Source organism: Neodiprion pinetum, chromosome 3 (assembly GCF_021155775.2).
Source record: "Neodiprion pinetum isolate iyNeoPine1 chromosome 3, iyNeoPine1.2, whole genome shotgun sequence".
NCBI lineage: Eukaryota > Metazoa > Arthropoda > Insecta > Hymenoptera > Diprionidae > Neodiprion > Neodiprion pinetum.
Genome location: NC_060234.1, coordinates 6,620,757 through 6,637,047, shown reverse-complemented (window position 1 = coordinate 6,637,047; position 16,291 = coordinate 6,620,757). Strand labels below are relative to the sequence as shown.

Here is a 16,291-nt window from a genome sequence, read left to right as displayed (position 1 = left end):
CTTATTGTTACTTAGAAGAAAAAAAAATACAGTACAAGTGACTACGACAAAAGGAATAACATCACGTAGTATTTGTTTTGGTCAAAGTTGTGAAAATCATTTTTATTTCGTACCCAGTATATTTTTTTGTTACGATAAAAAAAAATTAAAATAGTTTAACATTGTACGATATATAAAACCGTACAACTAGAAATTCCTCTTTCCACTGAAGACGGAAGCTGCTTCATAAGATTCGCCTTTATAATCGTATTGTCCCTTCATTTATGTACAATATTAGTCGTACAAAATATTAAAAAAATGTTATCAATCTAATATTATTACCATCACAATTTATGAAATTTCGATATAAAATGTTGAATAAATAACCAATTGCAAGTTTCCTCACATAATGAAAAATTTTACGGTACAAAAATCTGAATTTCCAACAACAATTGACACGAAAAATTAGTCGAATGTTTGAAGAGTGAACGAACGAGTAAATTCTGTTTCATAATTTTTCACATTTCCATTTCTTTTCTCTATACAGGAAATTTCACCAGAAATATAATTAATTCAAGACGATTGTAAAAATAAATTTCACTTCGTTTATCGGAACCTTGAACTCGAGTCAGGCTGGTTCTTTGACGATTGTTACCGTAATCCAATCTCGTTGGAATTCAGTTGACCTCGAATGTTCCGGGACTCAAAAACACTGTGCGAAATCAGTTGGTACGAACAAAGTGGGATATGCACATACCTTAAATGCGAACCTTGAACTCGATCTGTACGAATATTGCTGTAGCAAGAATCAACGAGGCGAAATAAGTATCACTTTTGTATAAGCACGCGTCTAACTTTGCGGTCTAACAGTTTGACTCGACAAAGTTAATTTAGACATTTGCAATCCTCGCACCGTTTTATATTTCAATAAATGAGGCTAATTACCGCATGGTTGTGCAGAGAATAAGTCAACAGCCAAGCCACTATTCATACGCTCGTTCCCGACTACTTGATCCGAAAAACCTTCGGCAATTCTACGATGCCTTGACATTTTTAAACACGCGTCAAATTTCTATTCAGTACCAAAGTGACGATTTTTTTTTACCACACCAAATATGCACACAAGTTAAATGGTTTTATTATGAGTCCGGTTATTCGTCATCCTGCATTAGTTTTAACGGTAATTGAACCCATGAACTGTTTTGTCTTGCAGCTTGAACGATGGCTGGTATTTATCTTCGTTCGAGCTTCGAGTGTGAATCGTTGTGGATGTAATTTCTTATTCAACAATTTTACCCTGCGTAACGTCGCTCCGTGCGATTTATTCACAGAAATGAATATATGAGCAGTCAAATACTTTCATGTGAACTTTTGCCATTAGTGTTCATTTAGCGACGCCTTTTACGTTACGAGCTCGTTTTAAGTTGTTCCGAAATTGTATTCTAAACCAATCGCAGTTCGTATAATGCAACATTTCTTCGTTGATTTCGTTGCAGGAAAATATTCCGTTTACCTTTTTTTATTCACAATGTACATTACTCGAAATATTTCTCGTATGAATTATCCTTCAAATTGACTCTTATGGTGCAATTAAAGTTTGCGGAAAGCAGGTGGAATTAATTTAAGTTCAGCAAGTGACCGTAAACAGTGTAAAGAATACTCTTGATTCTAATAACTACGCAGCTGACGATGCCTAAGATGACACTTTCACAGCACAAATAACAATTCAATCTATCATAAAAATTGGTCCAATATTTTACGACCTTGGGCTTTGAATATTTTCGTACATGTTTGCGTGTGAAAAACACTGCCTAGCGAATGAGGAATTTTCAGCGAAATGGTTTGAAATATTCGAGGTAAGTCAGTTTTCCTCGTAAATTTTCTTTGAAAATTATCATCACAGCTGCTCACATTTAACTATTACCAATACGGTTTTTACATGTGCGCATCGAGAATTTCACCAGACGTCAATTGTTCGGATAAATTATTTCTGCGGTCGCGATGAGCGACCGACGAACGTCTGGAAAGTGGGAAGTCCAGCTGATTCTTCCTACGTGTAACGTATTTGTTACACCCTTGTTTTCCTTACGTGCCGGAAGCACATAACTTTCTGTAAATCCCCAAACCTGCCTACGTCACTGCACTACACACTACAAAACTAATTTTCATTTTCTTCCTAGAACTGTATTTTGCGATTGCGGTAAAAAATGAAAATGGTGAAGGACTGAACGGTAGCCGGAACTAAAAATTTCTCTCAGTGCAAGCCGAGTAGTAATTTATAGCTATTGGGAATATTCAGCGATTGGAATCGCCAGAAGACACGATTTGAACTTGCGTAGACTCCGACCTAAAAATTTTGAGAAAATGGAAGATCGTATTTTGCAATTCAAATTTAGCATGCAGTCGTTGATTGGATAATTTTTTAACCGTCTCGGTCGAAGATGAACGCATCGAAGAATGATTCGGGAATGCTAATTAAAGTATTTACACGGAATGAAATTAATGTACATTTCAACTCAGATGTGATATAATTGCACCGCGATTCGAAACTTAAAAGTGAACTCAAACGTGGAAATAAGAATTTTGCAGTATTTACTGTAATTTATGCAAATTCTACTAACAAATACGCTCCGTTTGATAATTACCACTCTTTTTTTCCGTGTACCATTCCTCAGTTTCGTTATAATTACTTCTGGAAATTCTGTATTCGGTTATCATTGCATACGCTTGTTTTCCTTGTTTGTCGTACTGCCGAGTTTCGAAAGAACAAGAAATTTGATGAGCGTAAAAAGAAAAGAGGTAAACGGCTCGTCCCCACCAGAGACGCTAATAACTGGAAATTATTACACAGCTTCCAAGTTCAACCTTATGAACGTGAACATATAATCCGGAAATCCACAGATGGTTATAATTGACCGTGAGCACGTTGGACGAGGAATCCCGGGGCTACGGCAGTGTATTCACCGCGTATATAAAACTTGAGTTGACCTCGCCAGACTCAGTCGACTTTCAATCACAAAGTGGTAGAGACGGGACAACCAACGGCGGTAATCAAGCCTAACAGCAACACTTAAGTGTTTACGTTATTGGTCTGTTCGGCACATTCCTGAAGAGAGATAGTCAGACTGTCCATTATGAAAGTAGCAGTAACATCTCTTGTTATCGTTGCCGGTGAGTGATGCTACTAATGTACATTTAACTGCTCAAACATTTTTTTGTTCCGTTTCCTTACCACATTTTTCCATTTTCTCGTGAAATTCTTCGCACGTTTCATATTTCAATTGCATCGGTTGATTACCAATTTCTCCACTGAGCGAGTGTTATAATGGGCTAGACGATAGTCTGGATCTGAACAGTTTTTCGAGATGAATGAGATACATTTGTTACGTAATCACTTTTGTCCTCTTGAATACGAACGAAGGATTCTTGTTGGTGATTGTCACTTTAATGAAGCTGCTTGGCGCGAAATTTTTGCACTCGATGTGCTTTTGGGGGTCAACTTGAACTCATCGTCAGCGGATGAGTTCCTCATTCGTTGGAACAGCAAACGACCAAATTCCGAATCTGTCGCATAATCGGTACTTTGACATTTCCACCTACAATCTTCTCATGCGATAGACAGTCGTATGTCTTATGCTACAATCATGAACGAAAATTCGACGACTCATAATTCTTCCTCACATGAATTCCAGTTTTGGCATGCTTCGTCCACGATGCATCAGCCCAGCAAAATTGGTGGGAAAGAGACCAAGATGGTTCAGTGGCGATCGCATCCTCGAGGACGTCAACTTCCGCTCCATCGACAGCAGCCCCGGCTTCCGGGATGCCTGCCAACTGTCCGTGCGTCACTACTCCGCAGTACAATCCAGTCTGTGGTGATAACCGAATCACCTACGATAATTTTGAAATACTGAAATGTGCTCAAAATTGTGGCGTAGGTGAGTATAAGATATGCGGTCATGCTTTGTCAACGAAGATATTCGAAGGTTTCAAAGGAGATTTGTTTCCTATTATGGATTTCTTTACAGCTTCGTATGTATTAATGTCTTATACCACGTAGGGAAATACGAGGTTGAAATATGAATAATCACTGTTAAGAGTGGAACCGGTATAAGCAATTTTTTGTTTTTTCCTTTTCTTCGAGTTTATAAGAAAACGAAGAAAGAGATAAGAGTATTATGCATATGGTTAGAAGCCTAAGCAGAATTCGAAAACCATTCAAAAATTGTTCGCTACGGGCTCTTGGAGAGAATTATTTCATTTCGGTTGACCTGTAAGTTTTAAATTCATCTGGATAACGATTAGAGTATATATATTTACTTCTCAATGAATATTAGTGTCGTTTTTTTAAACTGCAGATGTTATCACGCGTTGATAATTTACGCACAGAACCGGTTACGACAAAAACTGGTTTTTGCTGTTTGATTTAAGTGTAGGTGGTTGGAAGTGAAGTCGATGCACAAAATTGAGTGCCTGGATGAACCGGTTTTCCTTTTTTTTTTTTTTTGAGAGCACCATGACACTCTTTTCAAAGACTGAATATTCATTGTTTTTATTTTTGCATATTTCACTCTGCGTTTTCGTTATTTAATCAAACACTTCCTCGTACGTTACGCATAATCAGTGGAAATATTGTAACATCTGCATTCTATCAGAAAATAGCAAGTATTTAAGTATAACGAATGAATAAGGATTGTTAGTCAATATTTATGCCATTTGAGGCGACGTTTTGAATTGTTTGTAAGAGGAATGTCCAGTTCGAGTTATTATTGTATAGGTAATTGTGACGCGAAAGTGACGCGTATAGATCCGAATGATTTTTATCTCTTATCTAAGAATTGTTAGCGAGGTGTTCCGATGTTTTAGGAATGAAATGAAATTTATGCGAACGATTATGTTAGTGTTCAAAATCAGGAAAGCATAAATATTTGTTGACTGCATTTTTACAATTCTAATAATAATAACAATACTCGTGATTTCATCTAAAATATATATACACAATTATTGTAAACAAATTTATCCACGAAAATATCCTGCGGCAATTAGAATTATCCATGATCGTTGAAAACTGTGATGCATATTTGAAGGTGATGTGAAATATGATTTTCAAATTGAAACGATTTCGTTTCAGATTTTGAAAATGACCATACTTAATGTTCACGTTGCTTAAATCTTATATTTTTCTATTACAAGATATATAATGTTTCACGTAATTCTCGTAATTAAGTTGGATTAAATGGTCGAAATAAGTTACACAGCTTTCTGATTGCGTGCAAATTGCTCCTCAACCGGTATTTACTACATTGTCATCTTGGGAGTATTATTTCACTGACAGCATGATGTCATTGCGATGAATGATTTATAATGTTTTGCCTTCCATTTTCAGGAGTAAATCTGCTCTTCAATGGACGCTGTGAGAAGCTCATATAAGAAGTGAACATCCCGCAAACCTTCAACCAAAAAGCCGCAATGAAATAACGTCTCTGTTCTCAATGTGTACGAGTGCTTGTGATTCTTTGTTATTTTACTGAGTTACCATGCTATTAACTTTTTATTAAGTAGAATATTTACTGATGATTTTCCACATTGCTGTGCCATAAAATATACACATGTAATTTTGTATTGAGAAACCTTTAAGTAGCTAATGTTATATAACAATAATCACTGGATATCTACATTTATTCATCTAACAATCAAATTATCATATATTATCTATATGAAACGAGATTCAAAGGCTCAACGAATACAAGATTATTACAAAATTAGATTTTCAAAATTTACCAAATTTTGCACACGCTACAATCGAAAAATTAAACCTTCCGCACATGATTTTGTCAAAATTTATATGTGGGGGTCAAAACTTGGAAGAGAAAAATAACTACTGATCAGTGACACTTTCAACAATCAAGATTTCGAACAATTCAACATTAGTTATTTTATTTTCGCATATTTGAATTTTCGATATATCACCCATTCGCAACAATGACCATTCCAAGTTTTAACCCCCACCGAATTTGTACGTACTGTGCTGAAAAAAAGATTAATAATTTTTGCGGGTTGCATATCATCAGGTGCCATCTCAGTGTGTATCAGATTGCCTGTGCTCAGGCGAACACATCTGCTTAAATTGCCTGCTATTAGGCACTAAAACTGCTCGGAACCTGAAATTCAGACGATCATGTAGATAACTGCAAACCAGCAGAAGATAAATGACGATACATTCAAGTAGAAATTAGTTGGGGTAAGCAAATGTAAGTGTGCTGCCCCCCCCCCCCTTCTTGTCGACTAAGTACATCAGTCGAACTCCGGGTCGTCGCTAGAGGAGGAGCTCGGAATTTCTCCTCTTCTCTATCAACTGCTTTCGACAGGGCAAACGCCGAACGGCCATTTTGAACTTTGGTCGTAGAGGTAGAACGTCGGCGAAATTTCTTCGCAGTATCGTGCATGAAATGTGAAGTGCGGGACGTAGTTAGTGGCCGGTATCTGTTGGTTCGGGAAAAAAAGTGTGGAGTGATGGAGCGTCGTCCAACTAACCTTTGCTGAGAAAATGTTAACAAGAACCATACATCGAGGTGGTATGTAATGCAAACCGTATCCCAAGTTTTGCTTCCAGAGGTAAGTTTTACAATATTTTGATTCGCACGACCATTTGAAGACGGTTGATATTACGTACTTCAAATTCATGTAAATTATGTGAATCGACTCGAAGGACACGCGTGTTTCCCTTTCGATTTGACGATTTGAATTCATTATACTTTTGTATTTTCCGATTATATGAGTAAGCTTATTGCGATGTTGTAGAAAATTTAATTCTTTGATATTTTTCAACAAAACGAAAAGTGTATTTCGATTCCACGACGTTCGTTTTGTATTAAAAGAGAGAGCTGACTCTGCCTCCTTGGATAACATCGAGATACTGATGTTATTCCAGTTCTTTTTGTTTTTAATAATGTTGAGAAAATGCCGGCTCGCAGCCTTGCATCTATTCGGCGACGGTGAGTCTTTTTTTTTTTACTGTGTTCGTGTTGTATTCAGAGCGTAAGCAAAAGCGCCGACATCTTCTAGCCGGATTCTGTAGATGAAATTCGTTAACTAAGGATATCGTTAACCGCAATTAACGACGAGTGATTTTTAAATAATGGATGTTTAAGGTGCATCGATGTTTGAAAAACGGATCGAAACATCGATTATTTCGTAATGGAATTTTTTTCAAATTAGATTAATATTCCATATATTATATAATATTAGATAAATTCCCAGTTCACATGTTATTTGATCAATATATTTCCAATCAATATTAAAAATTATACAATTTCACATTGAAAATAGTTGGGGAGCCAGATCGAGTCTTTAATCGGATGCTCCTGCATTTACTTCAAGAAAATCACAAAATTATTAATATGTAATCTTATCATCGTCACGCAGATTGAAAATAATTCATTTATTGTTTCATACGTATGTATAATTTAGTAAAATATTGTTCTATTCTTTATAGAACATTTGATACTCAGCTTGAAGATCAAAACCATAGTTATTCATTAGAAAATCTTGTAATAAGGTCTTAGTTGAAGGCTCTTCATAAAGAACCATTAATGGTGAATAATCACCAGATTCGAAAATCATTTTCGCCAACCTTAAAGTAGCGCGACCATTCTCATTTAAAGCCATTATTAATATTATTTTGGCTTACTCATTCAGAAAGTATATATATATATATATATAGTTAGAATAGTTAGATCAATCGTTCTGATTGATAAAACTGGTAAGGATTAACAGAGCATTTAAGATGCGACTGAATATCATACTTGTCGTGAAGTTAAATGACGAAATGGATAAATGATGGGATTCTGGGGTGAATGAATAGGAAATTAAAGTTTTTGCGATACTCCTTAACGAAACCAGCTTATGACGCGTGGCTTCTAGGGAAACGCTAAGATAAGCTGGTTTCGTTAGAAGGTATCGATTTGTGGTACCGAGGTGTGGGACGTTGCATTATATACTAAATTGTTAATTGTTAATGAAATCAAAGCACATCGTTATGATATGTTGACGGAAGGTGAAAATAACAAGACATACATATATAATCATAAAAATCAATTACATTGCTACAAACTAAATCTTCAGATTATTTCCCATTCTTTCCGGGTCAGAGAGCTCGAAAAATGAAGTTTTCGAAGTTCTTTGAAATGCTCACTTGAAAGTCGGTTACGGTTGTCGGATTTAATTAGGCCAGTCTGAGAACACATTCTCTCAGATGGCACCGAAGTCCCAACAATATTCACATATTGCTTCGATATTATAAGATTATTTGGAAATTAAAAATGAGGCTATATCAATATTAAAAATCTTTTACAAAGTATGAGGAGTAGAGTGCAAATTTTAATTTATTTATAAATATAACCACACATGAGCCGTCATTATGTTTAAAATTCATTCATTCATCCATTCATTCATTCGTTGGATATCGTTGAAATTATAAATCATTGTCAATCACTGTTTTTCGTCGAGGCACTATACTTTCTGATATCACTTTTAATGTTCTTCGTTTTATCGTCTCTTTTTAAATGTGGGCCTGGGTTTGGAGTGTTTAATTTTTAATTGAACAGGTATGTCCTCGTAGTTTAGATTTCCTTTATTCTCAGTTAGTCGACTATTTCAGAGAGGAACATCTCCGCACTTCCTTCCTCCTGGAGAGACGTAGACCAAGCCTCTTAATCTTCTCCTTCTCAAATTTGACCAGGTTCCCCACTTCCTGAGTCTAGCCTAATCCGATAGTACCGTCTTCATTGCGCGGTTATATTTGAATCATTACAATATCATGGACAGCGCCGGAAATGAATGCTCAAGTGATTCCTAATGAACAAAGGGATTCTACAATGTAGATATCATTGGCTGGCTCAAATATTGCCGTATTTCCAGGCTGGTACTTTCATCGTTTATACTCGCACTCAAATTTTTCGATATAAGATAATCATGAATCTCTCAAATGCTTTTCGAAGACTTGGTCTGTTGGTCGAATTCTTTCTCTCATCAATGCGGCGGAGTATATTGCTCTGCGAATAGTACAAATTTGTTTCAGTATCTCTAGTACTTGTTACCTTCTATATCTTTAATCGGTGCTATTTCTTATCTGAATTATTCAACAATTTTACTGAGCAATGCTTATTTTCCTCGCTTCATTGAATTATTGCTTCATGATTGGTTAATTTTCTTTTATACAGTTCAATAGCGTTTCCAAAAATATACAAGCTCATTGTATTGCTTTATGATAGATATAATTCCCAAAATTTTATTAATTATCGAAAATCTTTACTTCAATATCTTTAGACCCTGGTTGTGTATGTCTTTTCCAAAATTGTCTAATAATACTTATAGTTTTGTGTTCTCTAAAGACTCGATAACTAAAGACTCGTTACTTATTTATCTATACCATCAATTGAGCGAAATAATGTATTTATTTGACCCTTGGGAGCTGATATTTTCTCAAGTTTAAACAGGTACAAGAGAAAAAGAAACTCATAAGAACTTGCGTCCTCGCCTGAAATTGAATCCAAATGATAATATGCTTCATATTATATTACAGACTACTATTCAAAACATTGCCTGATAAAGGTGGGGGGGAGGGGGTGTGCGTTCCAAAACCTAACCGTTGAGTTGAATTTAGTTGGATACAGCGTTGCCGGATGGGCGCAGAACACTGTCGCATAAATTCCCCCACTTGTGACGTCGGTACGGTACCTGGTGGAAATTTTCAGGTGCTGGACACTGGAATCGTTCGCACAGCTACAGTTAGACTCACATCAGTAGTTCGGGTCACCAATTACCGATAAAGTATTGAAATACACCGGACAACGGGCATTCTGTTGCTCTAATCGAACAAACCGAGGAAGGAGTAATTATTGGATAAAAGATTTAATTAACTGGCTTACCTTTTGAGAATAATCTGGATATGATGACTCGCAGCGTAGATTGGTGAGAGGATTTAACGGAATGACTGATTTTAATATATTTGGATACTTTGATTAACTTGGATTTATTTTATAAGTTCAATATTTCAAGTCACAAAAACGTAGTTACTTAGTGTAAGATCTTAAATTAATATGACAAAATGGAGCTGAAAGCTCGCTGGACTTTTGGGCAGAGTAACGTTGTATGAAAAGTTTAAATGCAAAAGGCAAAAGGATTTTACCGCGAGATTGTACCGGAACAAGATGACGAATCTGGTGGTAGAAACCAAGAGGACGATCCGATGATCGGTCGCCGTTTTTATAGGTATCGATCGTTGCGCAGAACGATCTCCTTCTTTAGATTTTGTCAACTTTTGTGCACCTTCCCCTTTTTCTAAGAATTATAATTAGGGCTCGACATCTTCGCCGTATGCACGCCTGTGATCTTAGTTTTTTAGCTATTACTATGTTGCAAGCTTTTACATATGGTATAACGCTGCGCTAGTGCGGTGGTGTAGGTGCGGTGTCGTTGCTTTGTAATTTTCCATTCTGCGTGGACTTTGGTGTTGGGGCAGCAAGCCTCCCTTGGCCCCTCGGCTATCGTGCTTCTTCCCCCCTGTGGGCGTGATTTTAGCAGCTATTGCCTAATGTGGTAATCGCAGTGCGTATGCGCTAGTGGTGACCCGTGTTTCGTGGTGTATGTTAGTGCCTTGTGCATTTTCGGGGTCACGATGCGCTGAATTCTAGTTCCTATTTACTTCTTAAATATTCTTACTATCCTGTTCGTTACAAAGTATATATTATAAGGGGGTCGTCTAGTGTTAAGGCTATTTTTTTAAATGCTTTTTTGGGGATTTTTTTTTGGACACACCATTAAAGTAAAAAAATTCTAAATTCCATGTCAGTTTTATTAACATTTGAACAAACTTTGTGTATTTTTTGAAGTTTATATATTAAACACAACCGGAGATACACCGTGCAACAGAAACACATATGGAAAAAAAAGTCCTCCACTGCTGCCATGATTCCGGCCGTTCTGTTTATCTGAAATCAAAAAACAGAACGCCATTTTGATTGTGAGACTTCAGGCTCTACGAGGAACTAAAATGATATCAGAATTCCAAAAAATTATATATTTTTTACGCTTTTGAAGAAAAAATTAAATTTCTCGCATTTTTTTGGGGTCTATTAAGCTGGTAAAAAGAAAACTAAAGAAGTAATCTCAATTATTTTAGATTAACTTGTAGTTATATATGGGCTGAACATGCTGTATAAATTTGAGCAGAATCGATCAACCAGTTTTTGAGATATTATGGCAGCAATTTGGAAAAATCGTGTTTCGAGAAAAACGCGTTTGAAAGTTATTGTATACATATATACACTGCATTTACGTCATAATTAAATTTCCGATCATATTTCAGTCTCCACGCATTAATAAATTATTCCGTTAATAAAGTCGATGCCAACTTACCCTCATTATCTTCCCCACTGACAGCAGTCTTATTGAGCAAAGATTTCTTCTTTCTTTGAATCACCTAAAGCAAATCATAAAAGGAGCTAGTGAATTTGTGTATCAAAATTAGACGAATTTTCAAGTCCGGTAAGTTGAGAAACTTGTGGCAAACTTCTTCAACACATCATCAATAACTGGCTCACTCACATTGTTGGTAAAATTGTGCATGGTATTGATGTGTTTATTTTGTTCCGTTCCAAGCTGAGTGCGATTGAAAATTGCTGACGGGTGCAACCAAACTTTGAACATTCGTTGATAGACAATTGCGAATGTCCTGAAAATAATGTAACAGCGATACAAAATTTTTGGAAACAATAGGCGTCACCTCAAATTTTGCTGCTCACTTTTCTGCCGCTTCCACGTAGCTGCAATCATTTTTAATCTGAGCTCTCATACTCACGCCCATAGTAGTTTCTGAAAGTAAGAAGAGATGAAAATTTCGTTCATCGGATATCACCCTAACTCCAAACCTACCGCAAATTATATCCAGAGTGCACTTCGATACGTAATCGAACACAGGGAATTCCGCCCCGTTTAGTTCAGCCTCCATTTTCTTTACCATCACGTTCGATTGGGCCGCGAAGACAGCGACAAAAGATTCCAGAATTTTTAGATTAAACGTCGGCCCGATCAGCTTCCGGTGTACACGCCATATTTTCTCTGAAAAAAACAACAGACAACTGGCCTCGATTATGCGAAGGTAAAAAATACAGGAATTGTGAATAGATGTAAAACTCACCGGGTGCCGTAAACAAGCCTTTTCCCAACCAAGGTTGAAAAAAATCATATAGTTTCGACTTCTCGATCGCCTTCTCGCTCCGTAAAACCGTCTGTGAAATATTACTCCAGTCATTTCATACATTTGAAAATGCAAATGAACCGAACAGGCTGATTTTTGTATGTTACGTAGAGGAGGCTTAGAATAACTTGACTTGAAATTTTCGACCAATATTTTCTATGTGCTTTCCCCGCCACCTTCAAAAAAGGATAAATTTTGATTTTTGCAATAACCCGGCTCCCCGTTGTGATACGAAAATTTCGACTGCATACTTTTTTGTTGCTTCCTTTCTGCTCTACAATTTCGGTACTATCAATTTCTCACTTACCTTTGATCGTTGTTGTGAACTTTGAATTTTTTCAGATTTTTTCGAAACATGATTTCTTCACTTCATCCAATAAATTGATTTCAACAATGTTATGATTGTTCGCGCCTACGTAGCTTCAAACTTGGATGACGTATGAAAAAAGTGCCTTCATAAAAATCTTAGGTTCACTTGTCAACATCCCGAGAGTATTTTTTTATATGTATCACGAGAAAGGAGAAAAAATGGAAAAACAAGTTTCAATTTCTTGATTTCTCATTATTTCGTTCGATATCTCAACAACGATCAATGATAATTAAAAAATGTATGTGACCGAAATTACAGAGCGTAAAGAAAGTAACAAAAAATATTTGGTCGAAATTTCTTGTCTAACGACGGGGAGCCGAGTTGTCGCTTAAAACATAATTTTTAAATTCCCCTTTTTTTAAGATGGCGAAGAAAGTACCTGGGAAATCTTAGTCGATAATTTAAGAGAGGGTTTTTTTCGTACAGATTGAGTGGACCATGTAACATATATATCGCGTAGTAGTGCTCAATCGCCCAGATATTTAATGAAGACCTTATAACCTTGACTTCCTCTGGTCCGGATAGGAAAATCAACGACTGAGGTCCGAGCCAGAAGCGATAAGGTGAAGGATACACACGCGACAGTTCGATGCACTTGTTGAAGATATCTGAGACAGCAAAAAGTAAAAGGAGGGTTATGGACGAAGCTGAATCAGTGGTTTTTTTCCAAGAGAGAGAATCTGAGCACACGAAATTTCACCTTCGGTATTTCCGAAGAATTGACAAGCGTTTCCCACAAACGGCAACGTTGGCGGACCGCAGAATTTTGAAGCCTTTTTGTACAGGCGCAGTCGCCTAAGATGATATATCACCAGGAGAATTAATCCACTTAAGAAAGTAGCACCAACTACGAAATGGGTTTCACTAAACATTTCGTAAGTATATGCAACTTCCGTTAATTATATCCACAAGTTCTGCGATCTTCAACACTGAATCACTGTCATAAGTAGCAACTCGGAACTCAATTTCCGAACAGCGCTTACTAAATGTTCACCGACATCCACGCGGACCACTAATGGATCTTTCAATAATTATCTTCTCGTAATTACCGGCTGCTTTTATCATTCGAATATTGCTAACGTGTCACGATCAAGAAGCTTATTCGCTAACTTTTCGGTCCGTACCGAGAGATTTAGCGAGCGTTCCGCAGATTCAGCAAGAATCATACATTTCTTCACATATGCTGTTTTCATGTGATTTTGGATGGCTGTCAGTCGTATAAGGAAACCTTGGGACTATCAGAATAAATTAACCTGCATGGAGGTCATGTAGTATTCCTACTCTCACCCACCAAGTAAATTCGACCTTTTTCTTCGTATCGTTACGTCCCAGCCGGTAATAACGGGTACCATAAGTATATAATAACTCTTACCATAAGTTCTTACATCTATATCAATCCACACAGTTGCCATCATAGTGTACAACATTACTGCATTCGTAATTGTTATGCATCATACCATCGATCATCAAGCAATTGAACTCGTAAGCCACGCAATGCTAAGTAGCATGTATACATATAATTCATAATAAATTTTAATGTTTGTTGGTTGCCTGTTATTGGGTGTTGCCACGTATGCATCTTTGAGTTTATTGCGAGTTGATTTACCTTCAATCGTTTCGTCGGTAAGTTTCCTAATGTGTTCTCTAGATGAAGCTCTGTATGGCTCCACATTGGAGATCTGCATTGCCTTCAAAACGTTGCGCGTGTTGCCTACAATGCGGCGTTACGGAGGAGAGTATAATTCATGCTGGATAATTAGTATTCACGGTTTTGAAGGTTTTGCAGTCTCTGGTTTTATGGATTATTGCAGCAGTGCTATCTTTACATCATATTGGTTATACATTTATCTATGGTTTTACAGTCTTCTATACTCCAGGCTATATGGTATAGCGTAAGTTGCTTATAGTATAGCTCTCAGCTACGAATGCACAAATGGCATTGTCGAGTGTTACATAATGATTGGATATAATCGTGTTAGTTAATTATGGTGTTAATATGATAGTGATATATAATAACGTATAATAATATTATAGCTCTTTGTAGTGCGAAGATCTCGTAACATGGTTTTTAAGAAACCGTTGCGAATTCTTTCATGGTTGGAGATACGATTCCGCCAAAAATAGGCGACAAATAATTGACGTTCATCAGTACCTGATATTCTCTTAGTCTTGAAGGGTCGAAGTTGTACTCGATCACGATCGCCCCCCCCCCCTCAGAAAAAATTGTGGGAACTATCAACTAACCGGACCGGAACAGAGACAGAATAAACCTTTTATAGTCTTGGAAGTCCATGAACTTGCCCATGTAGAGGACCGTATCCAACGGAAAAGCAATTGGCTGTGACTGGTAGTTCTGATCCAGTCCTCTCTTCAATGATGCCGCCGCGTTTTGACGCCACGTTATTCTTTTTCGAATTCATTGTAATTAGGAGGAAATACGGACTTTGTAACACGCGCAAAAAACTAGCGAACAGGGCGACGGTCAAATACGTTCTGTAGTTCCATGCGTTAACAAGGTACGAGTCAATCGCAACACTATCAGTTTCCATATTCATGGTCATGACACTTATCAATCGGTGTTCAGATGATACGAGATAGTGAACTTTGGCTTCTACGAAGACGGTGCGCAACAGTGAGCGTGTCCCACTCGTTAGATGTTCAAATTAAATATGAGAACGCGTTTGAGTTAAAATGAATGTTAATGTTATCGTCGCTATACGTTATCGCACAATGTCAGCATCATTGTCGGATTGACGCAATATGTTTTACATTATGCGCATATTTTTGACCTTGCATTTGCATTCTTATTCACGTGCGGACGACGCGCATTTCGGCATTTTGCAAGAAGTCAATGATACAATACAAAAACGTGGTGACACTAAACTCATACGGCTTTTTTTTTAACATGCAGCGTCGAAACAGCCGCCCAGACGTTTCTTGACGTGTAGACGTCTAGTATGGACGTCATATGCGCATAGCTTCTATGCCGTGTGGTCTAGCCGTATTCGCCGTAGTCATGTCCCGCTATGCATGTCATAAAATTTTAAGAACGCCCCAGTGGTAACGTGACGTTCACGCTATGAACTTCATTCTGTATCACTCTTGAAACGAGAGAGACTAGACAAACCGGGAACGAGTATGTTCCTAAGAACTTGCATTCCCACAACACTGTATAGCTTCGGTGGGGTCGTGGAAGTTTCTCTACTGGAGTAACGAACCCGCCGCATGTATGACGTGAGGATAAGTTAGTTTTAAATGCCTGCATGTGAACAAGAGCAGGCAGGCTTGTTACAATTGGATCGACGCTATGAAAACTGATTATGTGATACGGGCGACTCGGTGCGCACTTTTGAATCATTCGGTCGTTCTTATATTCCGAAAAAATTAACGTTCACGGCCTAAAATTGAGAGACATCGCATGATATACCTTTATTCCTTGAGTACTAAAATGTATCCATCGCCTACCTTCAATGCTCCATTTCGACGTTATAGTCCGTACGCTCATGTAACACTGACTGTATGTTTTTCAACATATACGAATTTTGAGTTTACATAAGTGAAAATGTCCAAGTTGCTGATTGCTATGGGTTTTTTGCGAGTGAACGCGTTTTTAGTCGGTTCTTCGATGATGAGTAGTTTCGGATGTTCGGTTCGAATCAACTCGTATAGGGTGTTCGATAGAA

General features: G+C 37.3%; 2 protein-coding genes and 1 long non-coding RNA gene across 9 annotated transcripts in view; 2 read left to right on the top strand and 1 right to left on the bottom strand.

Annotated features, from left to right (window-relative positions):
- The first annotated feature begins 2,896 nt into the window (after nt 1-2,896).
- Nucleotides 2,897-5,650, top strand: LOC124214940 (uncharacterized). 2 transcript variants are annotated; one of them, XM_046617727.2, is made up of 3 exons: nt 2,897-3,150; nt 3,672-4,011; nt 5,366-5,650. In XM_046617727.2, exons 1-3 carry the CDS (start codon nt 3,114-3,116, stop codon nt 5,394-5,396), a joined length of 408 nt encoding a protein of 135 aa, XP_046473683.1. In that variant the 5' UTR covers nt 2,897-3,113; the 3' UTR covers nt 5,397-5,650. The 2 variants fall into 2 exon arrangements, with proteins under 2 accessions (XP_046473683.1, XP_046473684.1); XM_046617728.2 differs by having other exon boundaries at nt 2,925-3,150; nt 3,672-3,917.
- A 649-nt stretch (nt 5,651-6,299) lies between these two features.
- The window catches only part of LOC124214942 (uncharacterized), a 159,708-nt gene continuing 149,716 nt past the window's right edge, over nt 6,300-16,291 (top strand). For 4 of the 5 annotated variants that reach the window (XR_011176565.1, XR_011176564.1, XR_011176563.1 and 1 more), the window contains exon 1: nt 6,300-6,594. This is a non-coding gene — a long non-coding RNA (uncharacterized lncRNA). The remainder of the gene's footprint in view (nt 6,595-16,291) is intronic. The other variant, XR_011176562.1, reaches the window with a different exon arrangement.
- LOC124214938 (cytochrome P450 4C1-like) lies at nt 10,814-16,021 on the bottom strand. Of its 2 annotated transcripts, XM_069134159.1 has the most exons (8): nt 13,309-16,008; nt 13,110-13,216; nt 12,179-12,269; nt 11,914-12,099; nt 11,784-11,853; nt 11,587-11,713; nt 11,398-11,461; nt 10,814-10,970 (listed from the first exon to the last, which is right to left on the bottom strand). In XM_069134159.1, exons 1-8 carry the CDS (start codon nt 13,478-13,480, stop codon nt 10,873-10,875), a joined length of 915 nt encoding a protein of 304 aa, XP_068990260.1. In that variant the 5' UTR covers nt 13,481-16,008; the 3' UTR covers nt 10,814-10,872. The 2 variants fall into 2 exon arrangements, with proteins under 2 accessions (XP_068990260.1, XP_068990259.1); XM_069134158.1 differs by having other exon boundaries at nt 11,914-12,269; nt 13,033-13,216; nt 13,309-16,021.